Source organism: Nerophis lumbriciformis, linkage group LG26, assembly GCF_033978685.3.
Source record: "Nerophis lumbriciformis linkage group LG26, RoL_Nlum_v2.1, whole genome shotgun sequence".
Taxonomy (NCBI): Eukaryota; Metazoa; Chordata; class Actinopteri; order Syngnathiformes; family Syngnathidae; genus Nerophis; species Nerophis lumbriciformis.
The window spans coordinates 9,221,029-9,246,641 of record NC_084573.2 but is presented as its reverse complement, the minus strand read 5'-3'; the positions used below and the strand labels follow the sequence as shown (position 1 = coordinate 9,246,641).

Here is a 25,613-nt window from a genome sequence, read left to right as displayed (position 1 = left end):
ATTATACATGACAAACAGAAATGGCATCATTGAACTAGGGCTGGGCGGTATGGCCTTTTTTTAATATTGCGATATTTTAAGGCCATATTGCGATACACGATATATATCTCGATATTTTGCCTTAGCCTTGAATGAACACTTGATGCATATAATCACAGCAGTATGATGATTCTATGTGTTTTGATTGATTGATTGAGACTTTTATTAGTAGGTTGCACAGTGAAGTACATATTCCGTACAATTGACCACTAAATGGTAACACCCCAAAAAGTTTTTCAACTTGTTTAAGTCTGGGTATTGATTCATGATACAGATATATACTATCAGATATATACTATCATCATAATACAGTCATCACACAAGATAATCACATTGAATTATTTACATTATTTATAATCCAGGGTGTGGAGGGGGGCGCCGGATGTAAGTGTCAAAAAGATAGCCAAAAGAGTTTGATATGAGAATAAATCTAAAGTTAAAATATAGGGTAGAAATGCACCCATTTGCAGGAAATGTAGTCTTGATTTTCAAAATGTTCTTTCAAGGCTTGCATGTCTACATTAAAACATTCTTCTTCATACTGCATTAATATATGCTACTTTTAAACTTTCATGCAGAGAAGAAAATCACAACTAAAAAAATCACTAATTTTTTCAGACGGTGTTGATGTGGAAATTTTTCCCTCGGCATTTTGATGGTGTGGACGTGTGGCACCGAATGAAGATAAGTGTCTCGACAGACGTTGCAATATTTGAACAATGATGACGAAAACTGTTTTCTCTGTCGTGTCCGTGTGTCGAAAAGTGTTATGCGCTTATTTTTTTATTTGATTTTGTGCGTGGCATAGATTTGCCGTGCGCAGAGGACGTTTGAGCAGGCGCGCACCTTAGCGGCTGCGCTAGCATCACAGCTAACGTTAGCCATTCTGCTACCTCTCTGCTCGGGGAGGACGTATACGTATGTGACGTATGTCGTGACAGTATGTGACGTGTGTAAGAAGGTGCGCTTGCTGTCTGTGAGAAGGAGACAGAAGAAGGAGTGAGAAGAGACTGTAGTGTAATGCCAGCAGCTAAAAGCAACTGCGTGAGAATCCAGACTTGTGGATGTGTTGAAGGTGTGCTGGAAAATGCGGAACGGAAATAGGGAGCAGCAAAAAAGTGGAATGTATTATTTGAATCTGTGCGTTGGAAAACACGGACCGGAGGTTTTTTTTAAACTGGATCTGGATCGGCATTTTCCCATGCCTTGCCGATACGCATTTTTTGGCAAATATCGGCGGCCGATCCGATCCAAATATCGGATCGGGACATCCCTACCGAAGAGTACCGAAAAGTATTGAAATAATTTTGGTACCGCTACCGGTACCAAAATATTGGTATCGGCACAACACTATCTTGTTGGCTCTTATGAAGTCTGCAGTCAGCAAAAATGTGAGCATGAAATGGCAGCTGCCTTACAAACGTATTTACGCTCTCACTTGTGACCGTGGCGATCGCTTAGATATAAATCAACAACGTTGGACTATCAAACGAGGCTAGACTAGATGGGTGGACTTTTTCGTGTTGTTTGTTTTCTTGCTGCCCGTCTGAGTGAGCCAAGACGACTGCTGGAGCATCAAGTTGCCTCCACAAAGAGGGCTTTAAACTGCATGTACACGGCAGCAAATCAACTTACGGCCTCATGTCAGTAAACAGTTACACACACACACACACACACACACACCGCCCTCCCATTAGTGCTGAATGTCCTTGTCCGATTAGGGCGATCAATGAGACTGTAGCGAGGAGGGAGGAAGAGGAGGATGAGGAAGGTTAAGAAGCAGAACCAAGGGATGAGTCTGTGTTGGGAGGGGGTGGGCCGGCAGCTCCTCCCATAATTAAGTTATCGAGCAGTGCTGGAGGTCCGTGTTTACAGCTTGCTGGCACTCTCCATTCGGCGGACGGACGACAGCGAGCGCGCTCACTCTTTTCTCGCAAGTCATCTTTGGGTGCCACCGGAGCCGAGGACATCCCCGCCATCCCTCCATCGGTCCCGCCTCGGCAGGCCTATAGGAGCCGGTCTTCGCCATCATGTGCGACTGTTTCCACCTGGCCTTCCCGAACTGGCACGCCGCCCCTTCAGGGACAGGTGACCATCCCTTCCTTTAAACCCTTTTGTGTCCGTCTGACTGACTTTGTGTGTGCTGAGCAACTCGCTGACTCAGCAGTTGTCATGCAGCAGTGTGTGCGTGTGTGTGTGTGCGTGTGTGTGTGAGGGGAGCGGTGCTGATGCTGACCTGCAGTGAGCGCTGGGTGTGTCGTCTGCAGAGATGTCATCATCTTTAACGTTGCCCACGAGGACCTCCTGTGGCAGCCCAGCAGCGGCAGGACAGTAAAGACTGTGGCAGGACATAAAAAAAAAAAAAGGATGATGTCGTGCTTAAAGCTGCGGGTCAAATGTGGAATAGAATAAAGGAGCTGCCACCTGTAACATCACTTTTCCCGATACTTGAGAACAATGTCGCTGCATTCTTTACGCTGCAGTGCTGACTTCCTCATGATGCGTCACATTATTTTCCCCCTCCAGGGCTATTAAACGCTGCGTTCAAGTGAGTTGGACGGGGGGGGATTCTTCCAGCCTTATTTCTAAAAACACATCACGTGTGCCAGCATGGTCAAGTCGAGGTCAAAGTCGGATTCTGCTTCGATGAGTCATTGACGGTCTTGATTCTGCACAAATATTAGATTTTACTTGTAAGTTGCGTTACAAGTTGGTGTGATTCATTAACACTACAACTCCCAGCAGGCAGTTAGTTTAAAATCTACCAATCAACCAATTAGCCACCTTTCTTTAGTAAATGCAGCCATTACATTGGAATGTGGTGGACCACTCAAATGCTCAGATTAGGGGGCGGGGCATGCTTGAATAAATGGACGCTTCAGACATCTACAGAGAGTTCTCCTGTGGCTGTAGGACTGTAGGTAATATTAGCTGTAAATATATCTGATATAGGCTCCAGCACCCCCCGCGACCCCAAAAGGGACAAGCGGTAGAAAATGGATGGATGGATGATTAGAAATACTATTTCTTATGTAGTGTCCTTTTACAAAAGTGCCATTGAATTTTTAGTTTGAAGCTTTTATTTGAGTGTTTTTGTTTCCGTAAAATGTTCTTTATAAAGTATTCCTACAGTAAAAAAAAATGTTGTACCATTACAACTTTTTTCAGAAATTACTAACTTTTTTGTGTAAAAATTAAATATTTTTACTTTGATCATGTAAAATGGCATACATGTTATTGTAAAATGTTTAGTTTTTATCTCAAAATATTAATACAGTGCATAATTCTGGTGCAATGGATTTTTTTTTCTAACACAATATTACTTTTTTTTTTTTCTGAAAAATACTTTCATAATATATTTGACTTTAATTTTGTAAAATTACGTAATTTTGTCTGTAAAATAAAAAATTGTCTCAGATTATTCTTAAAAAATATTGTATGAAAATGTTTTCTCACAATATTGCAACTTTTTTCTATAAATACATATTACTTTTTTTCCCCTAAATATATTCGACTTTAATCATGTAAAATGTCATAACTTTTTCCTAAAATAATCTCAAGTTTTTTCTTGGTATACACAATTCTTGTAAAATTCTTCATTTTTATTAAAAAAAACGTACTTTTTCTGAAAATATTTTACATTAATCCTGTAAAATGGCATATGTTTTTCTAGTAACATTTTTAATTTCATCTCAAAATATTTCAACATAATTATTTTATGTTTTATTTAACAGTTTTCCTCACAAAATTACTAACTTTCTCTAAAAAAAAAGACTTTCATAATGTAATTTAAAAACATTTTGTCTTGTAAAAAAAAAAAACATTCTCAGAATATTCCTAAAAAATCTCTCACAATATTGCAAGGTTTTTGAAAACAAATGTGACTTTTTTCAAAATATATTTGACTTTAATAATGTAAAATGGCATTCATTTTTCTTGAATTTTTAAAAACGTCTTAAAATATTTTTTTCTTCTAAATTAATTTCTTGTAAAAAAAACATATTTTCTCAAAATATTGCATTTTTTTGAAAAAACAAAACAAAACATTTTTTACAATATCCATCCATCCATCCATTTTCTACCGCTTATTCCCTTTGGGGTCGCGGGGGGCGCTGGAGCCTATCTCAGCTACAATCGGGCGGAATGCAGGGTACACCCTGGACAAGTCGCCACCTCATCGCAGGGCCAACACAGATAGACAGACAACATTCACACTCACATCCACACACTAAGGCCAATTTAGTGTTGCCAATCAACCTATCCCCAGGTGCATGTCTTTGGAAGTGGGAGGAAGCCGGAGTACCCGGAGGGAACCCACGCAGTCACGGGGAGGACATGCAAACTCCACACAGAAAGATCCCGAGCCCGGGATTGAACCCAAGACTACTCAGGACCTTCGTATTGTGAGGCAGATGCACTAACCCCTCTTCCACTACTTTAATCTTGTAAAATGGCATCATTTACTTTTAGTAAAATATTAACTTTTCTCTCAAACTACGCCGACATAATTCTTGTACAAAGACAACTTTTTCCACATAACATTATTAACTTTTTTGTGAGGAAAACAAAAAGTTTTTTTTTCCCCACAATATTTTAATCAAGAAAAATGGCATAAATGATCTTGTAAAATTCAAAATGTTGTCACAGAATATTCTTACTGTACAATGACATATTTTTTCTCACAACATTACTAACTTTTTTGTAAAAAACAAAAAATACTTTTCTAAAATACATTTGCTTTTTATAATGTGAAATGGCACATACATTTTTCTTTAAAAAAATTCAAACTTTAAATGTACTTTTATCCCTGTGGCTGATTTACAATCGTTTCCACCTTCTTTGAAGGTTAACCTCCTCGGCATAGAATCAATTCTAGCGTTCATGAGGGTTGATAATCAAGAAACAGGGATAAAAAGCGTGGCTAAAATTAATGGCCGTTTATCCTACCTGACCTTCTTATGATGTTAATTTTGTTTACTTCCAAGGCATGGGAAGCAAATTGAAGTCAGCAAAGTTAACTACAAAGTGAGGTTACTCTAATCCGACTCAAACTAGTGAGCACACAGCAGTGTCAGGTACAGTCGTGGTCAAAAGTTTACATACACTTGTAAAGAACATCATGTCATGGCTGTCTTGAGTTTCCAATAATTTCTACAACTCTTACATTGGAATGTGGTGGACCACTCAAATGCTCAGATTAGGGGGCGGGGCATGCTTGAATAAATGGACGCTTCAGACATCTACAGAGAGTTCACCTGTGTGAGGTAATATTAGCTGTAAATATATCTGATATAGGCTCCAGCACCCCCCGCGACCTCAAAAGGGACAAGCGGTAGAAAATGGATGGATGGATGATTAGAAATACTATTTCTTATTTAGTGTCCTTTTACAAAAGTGCCATTGAATTTTTAGCTTGAAGCTTTTATTTGAGTGTTTTTGTTTCTGTAAAATGTTCTTTATAAAGTATTCCTACAGTAAAAAAAAAAAGTACCATTACAACTTTTTTCAGAAATTACTAACATTTTTGTGTAAAAAATATATTTTTTTCCACAATATTTTTACTTTGATCATGTAAAATGGCATACATGTTATTGTAAAATTTTTAGTTTTTGTCTCAAAATATTAATACAGTGCATAATTCTTGTGCAATGGATTTTTTTTTCTAACACAATATTACTTTTTTTTTTCTGAAAAATACTTTCATAATATATTTGACTTTTATTTTGTAAAATTACGTAATTTTGTCTGTAAAATAAAAAATTGTCTCAGATTATTCTTAAAAAATATTGTATGAAAATGTTTTCTCACAATATTGCAACTTTTTTCTATAAATACATATTACTTTTTTTCCCTAAATATATTCGACTTTAATCATGTAAAATGTCATAACTTTTTCTCAAGTTTTTTCTTGGTATACACAATTCTTGTAAAATTCTTCATTTTTATTAAAAATAAACATACTTTTTTCTGAAAATATTTGACATTAATAATGTAAAATGGCATATGTTTTTCTAGTAACATTTTTAATTTCATCTCAAAATATTTCAACATAATTATTTTATGTTTTATTTAACAGTTTTCCTCACAAAATTACTAACTTTTCTCTAAAAAAAAAGACTTTCATAATGTAATTTAAAAACATTTTGTCTTGTAAAAAAAAAGACATTCTCAGAATATTCCTAAAAAAATCTCTCACAATATTGCAAGGTTTTTGAAAACAAATGTGACTTTTTTCAACATATATTTGACTTCAATAATGTAAAATGGCATTCATTTTTCTTAAATTTTTAAAAACGTCTTAAAATATTTTTTTCTTATAAATTAATTTCTTGTAAAAAAAAACATTGTTTCTCAAAATATTGCATTTTTCTGAAAAAACGAAACAAGACATTTTTTTTTACAATATATTTAACTTTAATCTTGTAAAATGGCATCATTTACTTTTAGTAAAATATTAACTTTTCTCTCAAACTAGGCCGACATAATTCTTGTACAAAGACAACTTTTTCCACATAACATTATTAACTTTTTTGTGAGGAAAAAATTTTTAATCAAGTAAAATGGCATGAATGATCTTGTAAAATTCAAAATGTTGTCACAGAATATTCTTACTTGTACAATGACATATTTTTTTCTCACAACATTACTAACTTTTTTGTAAAAAACAAAAAATACTTTTCTAAAATACATTTGCTTTTTATAATGTGAAATGGCACATACATTTTTCTTTAAAAAAGTCAAACTTTAAATGTACTTTTATCCCTGTGTTTGATTTACAATCGTTTCCACTTTCTTTGAAGGTTAACCTCCTCGGCATAGAATCAATTCTAGCGTTCATGAGGGGTGATAGTCAAGAAATAGGGATAAAAAGCGTGGCTAAAATTAATGGCCGTTTATCCTACCTGACCTTCTTATGATGTTAATTTTGTTTACTTCCAAGGCGTGGGAAGCAAATTGAAGTCAGCAAAGTTAACTAAAAAGTGAGGTTACTCTAATCCGACTCAAACTAGTGAGCACACAGCAGTGTCAGGTACAGTCGTGGTCAAAAGTTTACATACACTTGAGTTTCCAATAATTTCTACAACTCTTATTTTTTTTGTGATAGAGTGATTGGAGCACATACTTGTTGGTCACAAAAAACATTCATGAAGTTTGGTTCTTTTATGAATTTATTATGGGTCTACTGAAAATGTGACCAAATGTGCTAGGTCAAAAGTATACATACAGCAATGTTAATATTTGCTTACATTTCCGTTGGCAAGTTTCACTGCAATAAGGCGCTTTTGGTAGCCATCCACAAGCTTCTGCTTGAATTTTTGACCACTACTCTTGACAAAATTGGTGCAGCTCACTAAATTTGTTGGTTTTCTGATATGGACTTGTTTCTTCAGCATTGTCCACACGTTTAAGTCAGGACTTTAGGAAGGCCATTCTAAAACCTTAATTCTAGCCTGATTTAGCCATTCCTTTACCACTTTTGACGTGTGTTTGGGGTCATTGTCCTGTTGGAACACCGCGCCCAAGACCCAACCTCCGGGCTGATGATTTTAGGTTGTCCTAATCCTCCTTTTTCATTGTCCCATTTACTCTCTGTAAAGCACCAGTTCCATTGGCACCAAAACAGGCCCAGAGCATAATACTACCACCACCATGCTTGACGGTAGACCTGGTGTTCCTGGGAATAAACGCCTCACCTTTTCTCCTCCAAACCTATTGCTGGGTATTGTGGCCAAACAGCTAAATTTTTGTTTCATCTGACATCACATGGAAAAAGATAAGACCTTCTGCAGGAAAGTTCTGTGGTCAGATGAAATTCTTGTACAATGTACCAGCACAGCTTTGAGGTTCTTTCCAACCCTGCCCTCTAACGACCAGACCGGAGCAAGCGAGTGAGAAAGACCCGTTGAAGACTGAAGATGCGAAAATGCTGGTTTTGCATTTTGGGACTGCGGGACATTCGCGGTCAAAGACAAATCGTTAGGAGTTTGTATTGCTCTTTGCAAGTGAGCAAAACAACTGTTTTGTTCTGCAAAGGAACGGACGTCTGAACTTCAATAAGTTCATCTGTCTCCAGGTGCTTGAATGTCTCAAAAGTTTCAAACAATTCTAGCGTTTTTGATCATCCAAAAACCTTAATGTGGCTCACCACTTAACAGTACACCTTTCAAGACCCATGCTGGCTGCACATCTTTTAACAAAGATTGATTGATTGATTGATTGAGACTTTTATTAGTACCGGTAGGTTGCACAGTGAAGTACATATTCCGTACAATTGACCACTAAATGGTAACACCAGAATAAGTTTTTCAACTTGTTTAAATCGGGGTTAAGTTTAGTGGCACGTATAATTAATCCCGCTAAGTAACAAATAGTCAGGAATGAAAGCATTTGGCCTCTGGAGAGTTAACAGTGAATTATCAACATAATACTATGCTTCATCGATTTGCTATCAACTAGATTATTTTAAAGGGGACATTTCCTTGTTGTCTAGATCAGGGGTTCTCAACCTTTTTGAACTTGGGGCCCAACTTTTTCACTACAGAGGTGCCCGGCGCCCACTCAAATATTACCACTGAATTAGTCATTTTACTCTTGATTCTAATCATATTCAATGATTACTGTATAGCTTACCTACTTACAGTTTACAACCTTGTCAAATGATATGAAACCATTTGTCAATCACAAAGACTACCGTATTTTTCGGAGTATAAGTCGCACCGGAGTATAAGTTGCACCTGCCAAAAATGCATAATAAAAAAGGAAAAAAACATATATAAGTCGCACTGGAGCTCGGCCAAACTATGAAAAAAACTGCGACTTATAGTCCGGAAAATACGGTAGTATGTATTTAACACATAAACCTTAAGCTTAGGTCAGGCTGATTAGAAAAATATGTACTAACTAAATACACTGCATAAGAAGGGACTCATAAATAACTGATAAAAATTATATGTATTTGAGATTATGTTGTGCTAAAATAAATAAAATAAATTAATAATGACTAGCGCACTCAAGCACACTCAAATAGTAAGACTGAATTAAAAATCTTATTCTTGAGTTTAAAACTGATGAAAACTACATTTACATACAATCACCTTTACAATTATAGTTCTAACTGAATTAATAAGAAACCACAGTAGTATATGTGTTTCTTAAATAAACTATCGATAAAATTTAAGTGAAAATGACAATACAGCTTTACCGCTTTAGTCATAATTTTTGCGCTGAAGAAACTTATTTTTGTTTGATATTGTCATTACTGCCACAAGTGGTGGAAAAGTGTATTACAACTGAGTACCACTGCGGCCCGTACGGACCACCAGCTGAGAAACAAATATTTTTAACGGTTAGGAAAAACTGATCTAGATAATCCATCCATCCATTTTATTTTACCGCTTCCTCACCAGGGTCATGGGTAAAATAGAGCCTATCCCAGGTGACTTCGGGCGAGAGGCGGGTTACACCCTAGACTTGTCGCCAGTCAATTGTAGGGCGCGTATAGAGAAACAACCATTCACACTCACATTCATACCGATTGACAATTTAGAGTTTTCAATTAACGGTCGAGCAGCCGGCCAGAAACCTGAGGGTTCCTGGTTCGAATCCAGCTTCTGCCATCCTAGTCACTGCTCTTTAGTCCTTGGGCAAGACACTACACCCACCTTACTACCAGTGCCATCCACACTGGTGTAAATGTACATTTACTAGCGTTACACATACAACCGCTTTTACACACAAATAACCGGTAAGGACACTGATAAATTACGACTTTCAGTTTTCTCTTGGGGTTCTTCTACAAGACCAAATATTTCAGTAGCTCCTAATCCAACTTTGTACATGTCAATGTTGACAAAACAGTGCAGTGCAAAAATGTCGTGGCCAAATAAGCACAGAAGTATTTTTCTTTTGTAGACATCAGAGCAGGTGGGAGGGCACGAAACGGAAGGCTTCAGCCAACAGTCTCGGCTCAGCTTGATGCAGAGTAGGAGGGGTAGCAAGCTACCATGGGCCAGGCATTAAAAACTGCATGCAAACTCCATTCAAATGAATTAACCTTTCTGACGCTTTGTCATTGTTTAACACGTGTATCCATAAGAGAACAATCTTTAAAGGAAACAGCGCTAAATAGTAAAACCCTAGAAGCTAAAATAATTCAAAGGATGTCAAATCAAAGACGAATAAATAACTAAACTGCACAGCTGTGTAGGTGCCTTCAAAATTGATTTAAACCAGGGGTGTCCAAACCTTTTGACTTGGGGGCCGCATTGGGCTAAAAAAATGTGGCCAGGGGCCCAAATGTATATATGTATATTTATATGTGTGTATGTATATATATATATGTGTAAATGTATGTATATATGCATATGTATGTATTATTGTTTATGTATATATGTGTGTATGTATATATATATATATATATATATATATATATATATATATATATATATATATATATATATATATATATATATGTATATATATATATATATATACATATATACTGTCGGAGGCAGATATTTATATATATCCAAATTTTAGTGTTACTTATTTTCTTTCATAGTCATATTTGAAAACAGCTCGTGTTTTCCATTTTTTCTCTTTCTGTTTCTCAGCAAGTAAACTGTGTGTTAACCTTGAATTCTTTGGAATGTGTTTTGACTAGCATGTGTTTTGACTAGGGAGAGAGAGAGGAGAGAGGGTTTTTGGGGTCGGGGGGACAGACCATTTTGGCGGGGCGATAGAATGTTCTATGCTGGACTGGTCTCAAATGTATATCTGCAAAGCTTTGAAAATATACAACAAAATACCTATTCTGTCTCTGGTGGTTTTTCAACTCAGCTTTAAGTGTCGTAAAGAGCTTGGGAGCGACTTGTGACTTGAATTACCTGGGAGGAACAACTGGTCCAAAACGCAACAATACATATATATATGTATATATGTGTGTGTGTACAATGTACATATTTGTGTATATATACATGTGTACATATTTTACGGATATAATGAATAATTAATATAATTGGATATTAAGAGTATGTGAAAGTTCAACTCCTACCTTGTTTACTTCTGTGACGACCTCCTAAAATGTTTGTAATCAATCAGAAATATCAAACAGCTGAAATGCGTCAAACATGGATACGTGTGGAGAGAGTGTTTTGCATTTTTCCCATCATGCATTATAATGGATTTAAATGGGTGTAATATAAAAATGCTTATGGTGATTGGATGTTTTTTTTTTAAATATCTACAAAGTTCAGTGAGCAGGTTGTGTTGTGTGTGACAATGTATGTTGACTTTTGGTGTTGATTGAATTTTTTTGAGCCATGAGTAGGGAAGGTTGTTTGGATTAGGTCATGTAAGTAAATGCTGAGCTGTATTTTCTTTAACGCACTATTCATGGTCTTTTATCTGATTTCCTTACGTTGTCCACAAGATGGCTGAACATTTGTAGCAATCAGATTGTCAGATATTCAAAATTAATTTGGAAACACCCCGTGGTCCAGAATCCTTATCAAACTCATGATGTCTCAAACTGAAGATGTTGGCGGTCCACACTTGGCTCGCGGAACGTAGTTTGGACACCCCTGATTTAAACTTTTGTCAGTATAATGCGGTCGAACTGTAACAGAGCTTAGGAAATGTTTCTTTTGCTCGTCTCATGACATTTGGTGAATAAAGGCAGATGAAAATGTGAAATTTGAGGATTATATTGCATAAATTGTTGTTTGTTTTCGGGGGATGAATATATTGAAAGCACGAGACTTTGCGGTCGCATGTTCAAATCATGCAGAAAATCTAATTGTGTTTCTTGGCTTCCACTTTATTATAATTTAGATGCAAACAAACTTAGCCGCAGTGAAGGGAACTTGTGTCCAAAGACTGAGAAGAATTCACATCCAAGAGCTCAAATAATCAGCTGTACGACTTTTGATTAGTTTAGTCTTGGACACAACACAGTCTAGTTCTGCTAGCTAACGCAATCAGACAGGAAACGATATTTTAATTGCTTTATGTTTTGTTTTGGCAAGGCACGATGAGTACAATCAGCAGCAACGCAAACGCGGACCTTTGAGTGTCAGGGCATTGTGCTAAAGATAAGGCAACGTGATCAGAAGCACTTGAGCAGCTAGGGAGGAGCCACACCCTGCACGTGCAGTGCTGCAGTCGCAACCTACGAGGAATCATGCAGCAGCTGCTGCGTCTAAAAGACTTCCTTAACCCTTCTATACAGGTGCATCTTACATCATCAGAATATGATGAAAAAGTTCAAACATGTTTGTGGGAAAATTAATAGATAGTATAGATTCATTATACATACATTACAACATTCCAAGCATTTGATTCTTATCATGTTGATGATTATGGCTTACAGTTAATAAAAACAACAATTTTAGTGTCTCAGAAAATGTGAATACTACATAAAATAATTTTTTGTTATATATGTCTGAAGTGTATGCTGATTTCTATGCACCCATTGTTTGGGTGGGTCTCTTTTTGCATGAATTACTGCAGTGTGGCACAAAGGCCATCTGCCTGTGGCACTCTGCGGATGAAATGTCTGTATTTTGGGGTCTGGTGTGTCTCATCTAGCGTTGTCCCAATACCAAAATGTATTTTGATACTTTTCTAAACAAAGGGGACAACAAAAAATGGCAATATTGGTTTTATTTTAACAAAAAATCTTACGGTACATTAAACATGTTTCTTATAGCAATTAAAGAACAATTTTGGCCTCAAACAAAATAGTGAACATACTATACCAAGGGTCGGCAACCCACGGCTCCGGAGCCGCATGCGGCTCTTTGATCACTCTGATGCGGCTCAGCTGCATACTTGCCGGCCCCCTGATTTTCCCGGGAGACTTCCGGATTTCAGTGCCTCTCACAGAAACCTCCCGTAATTAATATTCTCCGATTTTCACCCTTGCAATAATAATAATAAGGGCGTGCCGTGATGGTACCGCATTTAGCACCCTCTACAATCTGCATTATCAGTGTGCCAGCCCAGCCTTTTGTTGTATGCATTTTCTGCTAGCACACGTAAGTGACAGCAAGGCATACTTGGTCAACAGCCACACAGGTTACACTGACGGTGGCCATATAAAACAACTTTAACACTCTTACTAATAATGCGCCACACTTTGAACCAAAACCAAACAAGAATGACAAACACATTTCGGGAGAACATCTGCACCTTAACACAACATAAACACAACAGAACAAATACCCAGAATCACATGCAGCCCTGACTCTTCCGGGCTCCATTATACACCCTTGGTACCACCAAACCCCGCCCCCACCCCGACCCTGCCCCCCCCCCCCCCCCCCCCCCCCCCCCCCCCCCCCTCTGTGCGTCGGTTGAGGTGGGCGGGGTTTGGTAGCGGGGGTGTATAATGTAGCCCGGAAGAGTTAGGGCTGCATGGGATTCTGGGTATTTGTTTTGTTGTGTTTATGTTGTGATACGGTGCGGATGTTCTCCCGAAATGTGTTTGTCATTCTTGTTTGGTGTGGGTTCACAGTGTGGCGCATTATTAGTAAGAGTGTTAAAGTTTTTTATACCGCCACCGTCAGTGTAACCTGTGTGGTTGTTGACCAAGTATGCCTTGCTGTCACTTACGTGTGCAAGCAGAAGCCACATATAACGTGTGGCTGGGCCGGCACATTGGTTGTAGTGAGAGCTAAATGCTGTACCATCACGGCACGTTCGAGAGAATAGTTGCCCTGAAATTCGTAGTAGGCCGGAAAAATCGGCAGACTACGGCTTGTCAAGTATGACGCTGTCAAGCGTCATTCATATAAAACCTGCGGACCGCACTAACATTAAATTTTCATATTAAGGTGTGGGCCGCGTGTCTGAGACCCTTGGTTAATACATAGCACAACAGTGTTATTTCATGTTAAATTTCAAAAGATTTTTGTGGCTCCCATTGTTGACTTTAATTTGTGAAACTGGTCAAAATGGCTCTTTGACTGGTAAAGGTTGCCGACCCCTGTACTATACAAATTGTCTTTTAGTAGTAAGTAAACAAACAAAGGCTCCAAATTTGTCTGCTGACGTATGCAGTCACATATTGTGTCATTTCTCATTCTATTATTTTGTCAAAACTATGAGGGACAAGCGGTAGAAAATGGATGGATGGAAGCTGTAAAAAATAGATTATTAATCCACTTCATTTACTGTTAATATCTGGTTATTTTCCGTTTCAAAATGTTATCTACACTTCTGTTCAAATATAATAATCACTTAATCTTCTGTTGTTTGGATACTTTACATTAGTTTTGGATGATACCACACATGTAGGTATCAATCCAATACCAAGTAGTTACAGGATAATACATTGGTCATATTCAAAGTTCTCATGTGTCTAGGGACATATTTCCTGAGTTTATAAATATAATATGATTTTTTTTTAAAAGGAAAAAAGATTTTGCGACGATTAAAAAAATATCGATGTAATCATAGTAGTATCGACTAGATACGCTATTGCACTTGGTATCACTACAGTGGGTGTTAGGTGTAGAGTCAACCGTGGCATTTGTTTACGTTCAGGAACGCTATCTTTTGTTAGCGGTGACGCCGGTAAGCTATCGTATCCTCCTACGGCAGGGGTCCCCAAACTTTTTGACTCGGGGGGCCACATTGGGTTAAAACAATTAGGCCGGGGGCGTGGCTGTCAATATTCCGAGCGTGATGATGTCACGTTATCGATGGGAAAATGCATTTTTAGACAATATGATTTGCCTGAGTGGCTAGAAAATGGATTAGAAAGGACAGATTTAAAAAAATTATAATTTAACAAAAATAAATAAATAAAATTATTATTAGTAGTTTTTTTTTTTAACTTAGGACTTCCCGCGGGCGGGATTTTGAACGCTGGCGGGCCGTTTTCGGTCCGCGGGCCGTAGTTTGGGGACCCCTGTCCTATGGTGTGTAGTGAAGCATGTTTAGCTATTCCTCGTCCTGCAGGGATGATACTTGTAAGAAACGTACTTTATTCGTCGCCATGGAGGCGGGGATTAATAATTTAGAAGTAGCTAAATCACTGCCGACTGCGGATGGATGTTTGCTGCTAGATAGCTAGCCATGTTTTAAAGCACCTCTTCCTGAGGGCGTTTCAGTGTTATAACTTCACCTTTATCTAAGTTTTTAGGCCAAAATGCGTCCATTCTCCCTTTTCTCTCTACACACTGTGTCTGCTTTAAGTCCTCTGTGATTTTGCGCTGCAGAACATGCTCTTCTGCTTGTAAAACCAGCAATGTCATGAAGTGACGACGCCCCGTCATGCCCATTAAAAAAGACAAAAAAAGAAGAAGGGGGAATCGGTACTTTTCAAACTGAGTATAGTACCGTTTTTGATTCATTAGTATCGCGATACTATCCTAGTACCGGTATACTGACAACCCTAGTCTCATCTACAATGCATACTTGCTAACCCTCCCGGATTTTCCGGGAGACTCCCGAAATTCAGCGCCTCTCCCGAAAACCTCCCGGGACAAATTTTCTCCCGAAAATCTCCCGAAATTCAGGCTGACCTGAGTGACGTGTCGACAGCCTGTTTTCACGTCCGCTTTCCCACAATATAAACAGCGTGCCTGCCCAGTCACGTTATAACTGTAGAATGATCGAGGGCGAGTTCTTGGTTTCTTATGTGGGTTTATTGTTAGGCGGTTTCATTAACGTCCTCCGTTCGGGAAATTTTCTCCCGAAAATCTCCCGAAATTCTGGAGGAGCTGGAGGCCACGCCCCCGCCCCCAGGTTTATTGTTAGGCAGTTTCATTAATGTCCTCCCAGCGAGGCAACAACGCACAACAACAACAGTCACGTTTTGTCTACCGTAAAGTAGTTTGTCTGCCATAAACAGCAATGTTGTGACACTCTTAAACAGGACAATACTGCCCTCTACTGTACATGCATATGTGACATTAACATCTACGGCTTTTAGAGAGTGCAGTGCACAACTGCGCACACAACATGGAGACGAAGCGGAATGCATCATCAGAGAGGGTGCTCAGCATGGTTAGAAAAATAGTGACAGAGAATAGAACAAGGATGGACAATTCAACCCTTAACTCAACAATGAGTAGATGAGTGTTATGTGTGTGTATATGTGTAAATAAATGAACACTGAAATTCAAGTATTTCTTTTATATATATATATATATATATATATAATAAAATAAATATATATATATATAGCTAGAATTCACTGAACGTCAAATATTTATTATATATATATATATATATATATATATATATATATATATATATATATATATATATATATATATATATATATATATATATATGTATATAGCTAGAATTCACTGAAAGTCAAGTATTTCTTATATATACTGTATGTATATATATATATATATATATATATATATGTATATATATATATATATATATATATATATATATATATATATATATATATATATGTATGTATATATGTATGTGTGTGAAATACTTGACTTGGTGAATTCTAGCTGTAAATATACTCCTCCCCTCTTAACCACGCCCCCACCCTGCCCCCGACCACGCCCCCCGCCAACCTCCACCCCCCACCTCCTGAAATCGGAGGTCTCAAGGTTGGCAAGTATGCGAGTGACACTTCACCTTTCAAGGCATCATTTTCTAAAATGGAGGAGGCTAATTTCAATAATTTAAAATCGCATAAAGGGAAGAAGATAAAGAGCTATTCAGTAGGATTATAGGTCCAAGCTATTGAATATGCTAAAAAGAACAGTAAAAATGTTTTATTAATATAGCTGTGTGTGTCAAATATGAGTCATTAGATGACTCCCGCCTCATGGTGGTCGAGGGCGCTAGTGATTCCAGGAATCATTCTTGCGACTACTCGGCTGCAGAAGAAGGGACAACAACAGTTTTCTAAACTGAACTTTCAATCAAAGCAGGAGGTAATAATTAAAGGAAGATCTCCATCGAGACAGAGAGACTTTTAAAACTGAAGAAAGATAAGGAAGACTTTTATAAACAAGTTATCGATGCTTTTGTTCAGAAGGAGCGGCGCATGGACTTCATTTATAAGTAAAGGTTAGACCATAATAACGTTTTTTTTATTAAATGTGCTTTTCATGATGGTATCCTTACATCACACTCAAATTTATAAGCGCAGGCCTAAATTTACCGCATGCCTTTGGTAAGCGCCGGAGTGAAAAGAGGTTTTAAATGAATTACCGCCCTGGCGCTAATTCAAGGAAATACGGTATGTTAAATGCAGTTGATAGACGTTTATGAGACCAGCATCTGCGTGAGTGTGTGCGCCTTTAAAAGGCGGTGTCTGTTGCAAAGCGACGTGTGACGTCAGGGTTTCAGCTGAACTGTATTTGTTAGCTTTAGCAGTTTGTCAGCTCTGAAGGCTTTTCTGTTGAAAATTTTCACCGGCTTGTGTTACCTCTGGCTAATAAAGAGTGTCCGCCACCAACTATCGCCGGTCGCCGGAGCTACAGCGCAAGCACGTTGGCTGTGCGCGAAGGTGAAGGTGGCGGGTTGTCGGTGCCGGCAATGTGCGGTAGCGCCAGCCTCTTCCTCAGCTACAGTGCCTGCCGAGCCCCCCGCAAACGGCCGTAGCAAAGGCACATAAAAAAATACTGCTATGGCGGTATTGTCAAGAATATAAAAAACTGTCTAACACCCAGCCCTATTTTAACACATAGCAAAACTGGAGCACGGTAACATGAATGTGCCGTAAATGAGCGAAGCTATTATCATGTTTTTCTGATTTATAACACTTACAAGGTTTGATCAAATTAATATAAATGTCAAAGAGATTCCAGGGTCATTTTTTGGGAGAATGAGCATGAGCGGTCACCTGATCCGTGGCGTGCATGTGGGAACCTCAGTTCCCTTCAACAACGACAAAACTACTACTCACGGCATACTTTGTGACAGACAACGATTACTTTGGGACAAATTATGATCCAGGGTTTTGTATTTTTTTGCCTGATTATAAGTGTCATGTCTGTGTGATCATGTTTTGTTTTAGTCATGTTCGGTTTTGTTTTTGGACTTTTGTGCACTTTTGTTTTGTTTTGTCACCATAGCAACCATTAGTATTCACCTGTCACGTCACGCACCTGTTTCACGTTTTGAGTCACGCACCTACTTTCACTAATCATGTCTATAGTATTTAAGTTCATTGTTTTCAGTTTGTTGTTCTGGCGACATCCCACATTTATGCTCTGTACATTACTGACACTTGTTTTCATGTCCATCCTTCATGCTGCTACTTTTGTCCAAGCCAAGTAAGTTTTTGTTTATTAATGCTATAGTCTTTTGGTTTCATAGTTTGTTCTCCGCCACTGTGCGTGCTTTTCGTTTGTACTTTTTTTTGATATAGTAAATAAATCATGTACTTACATTCCCGTCTCGCCCGAGCCAACTTTCCGTTGCCTTCTAGAAAAACTAAACCCCAGGACCAAGTCATGACAATAAGGAGGATGAGCAACAAGTTTTAGAAGCTGTGTACTAAACAGACATCATGTAGCTGTGTGGCTAGGTGCTAAACAAGAAATACAAATTAAGAACATAATAATACACTTACTGTACAATGTTTGCTTTCATTGGGATGCCGACTGATAGGATGTTCATATCTTCCCGTTTAGATGAAAAAATATAATCATAATCCTTGCGAAGGGTTAAAAAAAAGTTGACGCACAAGCGTTTTTTGTGTGTCTTTCTGGCCATCTCCAGGTATAAGCTGGATGTCACAGATGACCAGCTTCTTGGTTTTTGGCAACAACCTTCGAGAGGCATTATTTATGAACAATGAACTTTCACCAATTCGAGACGAAGCAGCAGCAAGGCACCGGCTCAATATGTCAATACAGCAGCGATTATAAACACAGTATTGCTAATACTTGGTTAATATTCAGGTCACAAGATGGAAATGGAGTATTGTTGGCGGGTTTCGGGTGGTTATTTAGAGGGCTTTGTGGGCGGAATAGAGGACCCCCGTTGACTCCATTGTATTATATTATGTATTGTTGACTTTTGCTAGTGTTCATTTACGATTCAGAATGCATAAAAAAAGAAAAACATATTTGTTTGTGTCTTATAAAGGGAATGTGAATGATAAAGACCACATTTCGTTCCAATTTTTGCATATTTATATATATATATACAGTATTTATAATATCACTGATTTGCTGACTCTCTGGTTAGAGTGCAGATCACCCTGTGACGTCATCAGATCCTGAACGTACGCAAATTGCCAAAGCCATTTGGAACGCAATACTCAAAATGGCCGTCTGAAATTTTGGCATTTTGTGGATGTTTAGACTATATTTGTTATGATCCGCTGCCCGGATCATAGTTTGTTTATGTCTTCTAGTCACTTGTGTTTTCAGCACTTCTTGATTTTCAGTTGCCATGTCGGCAGATTGCACACACCTGCCTCTGGTTAGTGTTCGGGGCGCGCACCTGTTGCCCAGCGCTAATCAGAGGGCTATTTAGTCTTTGCCCTGGCCTCACTCGGTCTGGCTTCCTAGTTTGTTTTACGCAACAGATGACGACGTTTGTTTCCTGCTCTTTAGCTGCTAGCTTTCACGCTAGGCTATTTAGGCTTGCTAGGCTATTTTGGCTTGCTAGCTCCCACGCTAGCCCTTTAGTTTTGTACCTTAAGTGATATGAGCACATTTTTCTTTGTTCCCGTCTGATTGATGTTTTAATAAATAATTTTCCTACCTGCAAGCTGTGTCCGAAGCCCGTCTGCATTCCTGGGAGAACAACACCCGCATCATCATGCGCCCCGGTCGTCACAATATTTTCACATATTTTGCAGACTGGAAACATAATTGGATATAGTTTAACGGATAACATGAAAAACAATTCAGCATATGAGGATAATGTATTTGTCCATTATACTGGTACTTTAAAGGCTCAAACCTTTCCAGGTGTTTTGAGGTAATTAGATGATTAGAGAGTGACACCATGACTTTCCAATATTAAACTTTTTCACAATATTAACATTTTCTGAGACACTGAATTTTGTGTTTTTGGTATATACAAGCCATAATTAATCGGAATTGAAAGGATTAAAGACTTGAGATATGTCAATGAAGTAATGAATTCATATAATATATGGGTTTCTTGTTCTGAAATGAGTGACAGAAAATAATAAACATTTTCATGATCCATCCATCCATCCATTTTCTACCACTTATCCCTTTCGGGGTCGCGGAGGGTGCTTCTGGAGCCTATCTCAGCTACAATCGGGCGGAAGGCGGGGTACACCCTGGACAAGTCGCCACCTCATCACAGGGCCAACACAGATAGACAGACAACATTCACACTCACATTTTCATATTTAACTTTTTTTAATCTACCTGTACAGTATGTATTACATATATATACTGTAGAGTAGGGATGGGAATCGAAAATTGGTTCTTGTAAAGAACTGGTTCTCAGTGTTTTGATTCTTGGTAACCTTGGGACGGCGTGGCGCAGTGGAAGAATGGCCGTGCGCGACCCGAGGGTCCCTGGTTCAATCCCCACCTAGTACCAACCTTGTCATGTCCGTTGTGTCCTGAGCAAGACACTTCACCCTTGCTCCTGATGGGTGCTGGTTAGCGCCTTGCATGGCAGCTCCCTCCATCAGTGTGTGAATGTGTGTGTGAATGGGTAAATGTGGAAGTAGTGTCAAAGCGCTTTGAGTACCTTGAAGGTAGAAAAGCGCTATACAAGTATAACCCATTGATCATTTATTTAACCTTGGTTGCCTGTTCTGCAACTGGTTCTTATCAATTCCTGTGGGCGTGAATGACATCAGCACATGCAAAAGGTATATTAATTATGTTCAGCCTTGCAACTTTGTCTAATCCCTGCAATTTCCCCACGCATTTTGGGTAATCATCGTCATTTGCAACAACCAAATTTGTACCCGAGCAGTGCTCAAACTTGCACGTCACTGCCACCTACTTCAATTTATATGTGGCTGTGTGATGATAATCTCTCGTTTACCAAACGTAGTTCTCCGGTATTCTCAACAAGAGCAGGCATAAACTATGTGCAATGTGTTGGAACATAAATGAACAAGCACTTTTCAACCGTAAAACACAGAAAATGTCTGCAACTTGTGAACAACGCAAACAACGTACAATACTGTAAGGCAGCCTTCGGTGGTGTTTGTTTGAAGAAACTACGTACGCATTTGTGTGACTTAGTCGTAATGTGTACGAAGGAGGTGAATCAGGTGGTAAGGCGTATTCCATGATGAAACTTTTCATTGACAACCCCAGGCCATCGCAACCTGTCAGGTTCGCTTGGCAACACTCGGACAATATTGGGGTACTACATCTTGTGGCTAGTAAAGTCAGGACTTTAAAATAAAAACACATCCGTAAAATCACATGTTGCACTACAGACACAAGTGTAAAAATGCCAGCAGGTGAAGCCCGTAGACCAGGGGTGTCAAACGTAAGGCCCGCGGGCCTGAACAGGTGTCAAAAAAATAAACCACATGATGTAAGTGCACCAGTTGAGGAAAATGAGCAAACTACATAAATAACATTCTGTAATTTGATTTTCATATAATTTTTTTATCTTGATAGATTGAAAACTAACACCAATGAGTTGACTGATGAACATTATCACATAATTTTGTTCAGAAAGTATAAATAAGGACAAATAAATGTAGAATACTATTAACCGCAAAAAAACAACATTATGATTTATACATTTTCAGAATGTGCTTGTTCTATTTTTAAACAAAGAAAACAATCTGAAGTTGTCTGTATTTTTAAGTTATCGTGCCGTGATTTTACCAGTCCGGTCCACTTGGGAGTAGATTTTTCTCAATGTGGCCCCCGATCTAAAATGAGTTTGACACCCCTGCCGTAGACAGACTGTCAAATAAAATATACCGACTAATAAAATAATTACTCAACGTGACCACACATTTCAGTTTGACACAATTACAAAGAACACTTAACATTGATGAAAAATATGGTAAAATCACAAGCTAATGCAACTTAATTGCTCCCGATAAAAAGATCCCCCTGATCAAGAACTCCCTTGGTGCTCTGGGTGCATCTGTTAGAAGCAGCCTCAGAAACTTTGGGGTTGTGTTCGATCAGTCCATGTCTTCAAGGTTCAAGGGTTTTATTCGTCACATGCAGAATACACCACAGTGAAATGCTTTTTTCCATGCTCTTCAGATATTGCGTACAGTGGGATCTAAACACTAGTTGCTGAATCTAATACACGAAATACAAAAACATACAACAATTTGTATAGCTCTGATGTACATTAATTACAAGACAATAAGTTACACAATAAGTCCCAGTAGTTATGGTAGAAGTATCAGTACAAGTAAAAGTACAGTAGTTACATACAGTACCAGTGCAATATGAAATAGTATAACAGTATATACAGTATACACAGTATATACAGTATAGGAAGTAATAAATATTAAGGTGTCTACAGTTCTTTTGGCAGTTGAGTAGTGACAGTAGTATGAACAAACAGTATGACTTCTTTATACTCTTGTTTTTACATTATTTACAGTCATTGAATGAAGAGTATTGTAGTCCAGTAATTACAGTGGTAAGTAAAGTGATTCTTGTGCGTGCGGTTTTGTGCAATTGTGCCTTTGGAGGGTCACTGTCGTCAACTGACCAAAAACAGTTTTTATCATCTAAGAAATATTTCTAAAGTTAGAAATTTGTTGTCAAAAATGGATCTGGAAATGATCATTCACGCGTTTATTTCATCTCGCATTGACTATTGCAATTCTCTTTTCACTCTCTTCAACAAGTCAACGCTAAAAAGACTTCAGACTGTACAAAATGCGGCTGCCAGACTTTTGACCGGTGCACCCAGAACAGCTCATATCACCCCCGTTTTGTCCAGTCTTCATTGGCTTCCAGTTAAATTCCGCATTGAGTTTAAGATTTTAGTCCTGACATTCCGTGCATTGCATGGTGGGGCCCCTCAGTACATCATTGACCTGCTATGTCCCTACTGGTCTTCAGGCCAGCGTCTTCTAAAGATCCAAAAAAACTCATTTTAAAACCCGTGGAAACCTGGCATTCCAGGCTATAGCTCCCAGACTCTGGAGCAATTTGCACCAGTCCCTTCGTGATCTTGACTGTGTTGACACTTTTCAGAAACATTTGAAAACTTCTCTTTTTAGTAAAGCTTTTAGTTAATGCACCTTTTAACTATCATTTTTAATCCACTTTGTATCCTTTTTATGATGTTGCCCCTGTTGTTTTCAAATGAATTGTTGTTTTACTTCACCTATGTTTTGAAAAGCGCTTCATAAATAAAATGTACTTAATTACTTACTTACTTAATTCCAAAAAGAAAATCTTAAAGCGTTGCAACTTTTGTGCAACATTTTAAAAAGCTGCTGCAAAATCAGGCATTTTAGGCCAAGGTAACCCCAAAAAAGCCTACGAAATCTACAAAATCTACAAAATCCGGAGGGAATGGCTATGGTCGGTTCACTGACAACATGACAAATATTTCAGATAAGAGGTACTCTGATGTGTACAGCTCTTTTGTGGACACATGTGAGGCGAGGAATAAGATCATACAAACATCGTGCAGTTCGAGTAAAGTCCCGTAAAGCTGGCTCTACACAGCAACGCCATGAACCAACAAGTCATCATCAGTGTGTACGTACTTGACACACACCATGATGAATGTAGCCTTGACACTCTCCCCCGTCTTCTAGCTATCCAACTCTGCTAAGATCCGCTTCCTAAAGATGTCCTGGAACATCAGTCTTCATAGAATGAGGCAGCAGACTGTTTTAAAGGTTGTTGTTTTTTCTCAAAACTTATTAGCTTACATTTATGAGCGCCTTTTGCAAATACAAATTACAAATATACAAAATGGTCTGATATTAGTGGCAACAAACAGCAGTGGATAAACAAAAACTACAGTGATACCTCAACTTACGAGCTGAATTTGTGCTACTGCTGAGCTCGTAACTGAAAATACTCGGCAATTAAAGAAGTCATATTATTTTTTTTCTACACTTCCTTGTGGTCTGCATATCATGTAATAGTGGTTATGTGATCAAAATGTTGCATATAGTATGTTTCACAGACCATTTTCGAGCTAACTGGTATGACCTTCACCTGGTACTCCACAAAGTCTTCTGGAAATCTGTGGTTTTTACACGAATATCGCTAACTGTCTTTTTTCCCGGTGTCACGTTATGAATATTTTAGGCTCATCAGAGTATGGCAAAGTGATACATTTGCACACAAGGTGAGCGTATAAGATAAAGTGCTACGCCTTCTTTGCACACAAATCACTTGAGTTGCTTTAGTTTAAGACAGCAACTGTGTTAAAAAAAAAGAAGCTTGTTGTTAGTACCTCTGATGTATTCATTTCTAGGACTTGGACAAAGCGCATCAGCAGGTGGGTGAGCTGCTTCGCTAAATGTCACTAGGGGATGGTGTACATAGTGTAATAGATTTTTTCGTATTTTTGTTCTTCTAATTACTAAATGGAATGACATTTGATGTTATGTTTTTAACCTCATATACTGCCACTAATTATACTATCTGATGCATTTAAAGTTGCAGTTAGAGCTGCTCACATGGCAAACGTTAACACAGTGGGCGGGGTCTTGCTCTGTTGCTTTGTTAAGAGAGTGTATTTTGTGTAATCATACAAATAAAAACCACGGATGCTGCTTCACTTCCAAGTTGTTCTAAATTTAAAACAGGAAATAGTAGTTGATTAAATTATGGTTATAAATGCAATTTTCCGTCTGAGTCATCCCTGGTCCAAAAAAGATGCAAAACACACTTGCAGAGTTCAACTTTAAGATGATCACTGAGCTGAAGTCTCAGTGGACAGTAAACTAAAATGATCAGCATAGTGCATAACTTATAGTTAGTTTTAAATTAAGTCAGGAGACAGGTATCAGGGCGACTGATTCTAATAATAACAAACCAGATCCAATTGTAGTCCGATTTTCCCTAATTGAAAATGTAGAACGGCTGAGTGACCACATGCGTCTCGTGTGTGGATCAATACCGAGTATCACTTAACAGAACATGGAGGGTATGGAATTCCCGAGGGGAATTATTGTCAGGAAGAACTCTACATAGTCTATCATTAGCCTCAGCATCTCCAAGCAATGGACTTTAGATTTTAACTTGAACTGGTCGGACGAGACACAACATTTAAGAACACAAATACAAGGTAGACAGCGTGTCAATATATTTTATAATTATGATGTGTTTCTGTCCACAGGAACTCGTCGCAGGCTGAGAGGACCAGAACTCCCCTCAGAGGACCATTCAGTGAGTCTTTTCAATGCAAATCTTAACAATGTGAGATTCAGGCATGTTTTTTTGTGAGGCCGTCAACACACATTAAAAATCAATCAATCAATCAATGTTTATTTATATAGCCCTAAATCACAAAACTCTCAAAGGGCTGCACAAGCCACAACGACATCCTCGGTACAGAGCCCACATAAGGGACGTCGATGTGAATGACTATGAGAAATCTTGGAGAGGACCGCATATGTGGGTAACGCCCCCTCTCTAGGGGAGACCGAAAGCAATGGATGTCGAGTGACATCA

The 25,613-nt window shown here is 38.3% G+C and overlaps 1 protein-coding gene across 1 annotated transcript in view; it reads left to right on the top strand.

Moving 5' to 3' along the window:
- Positions 1 to 1,776: 1,776 nt before the first annotated feature.
- LOC133623492 (uncharacterized) overlaps positions 1,777 to 25,613 on the top strand; it is a 46,885-nt gene continuing 23,048 nt past the window's right edge. The window contains exons 1-2 of the mRNA XM_061986699.2: positions 1,777 to 2,127; positions 25,279 to 25,328. Of these exons, the coding sequence (XP_061842683.2) occupies positions 2,070 to 2,127; positions 25,279 to 25,328 (108 nt within the window). The 5' untranslated portion in view covers positions 1,777 to 2,069. The remainder of the gene's footprint in view (positions 2,128 to 25,278; positions 25,329 to 25,613) is intronic.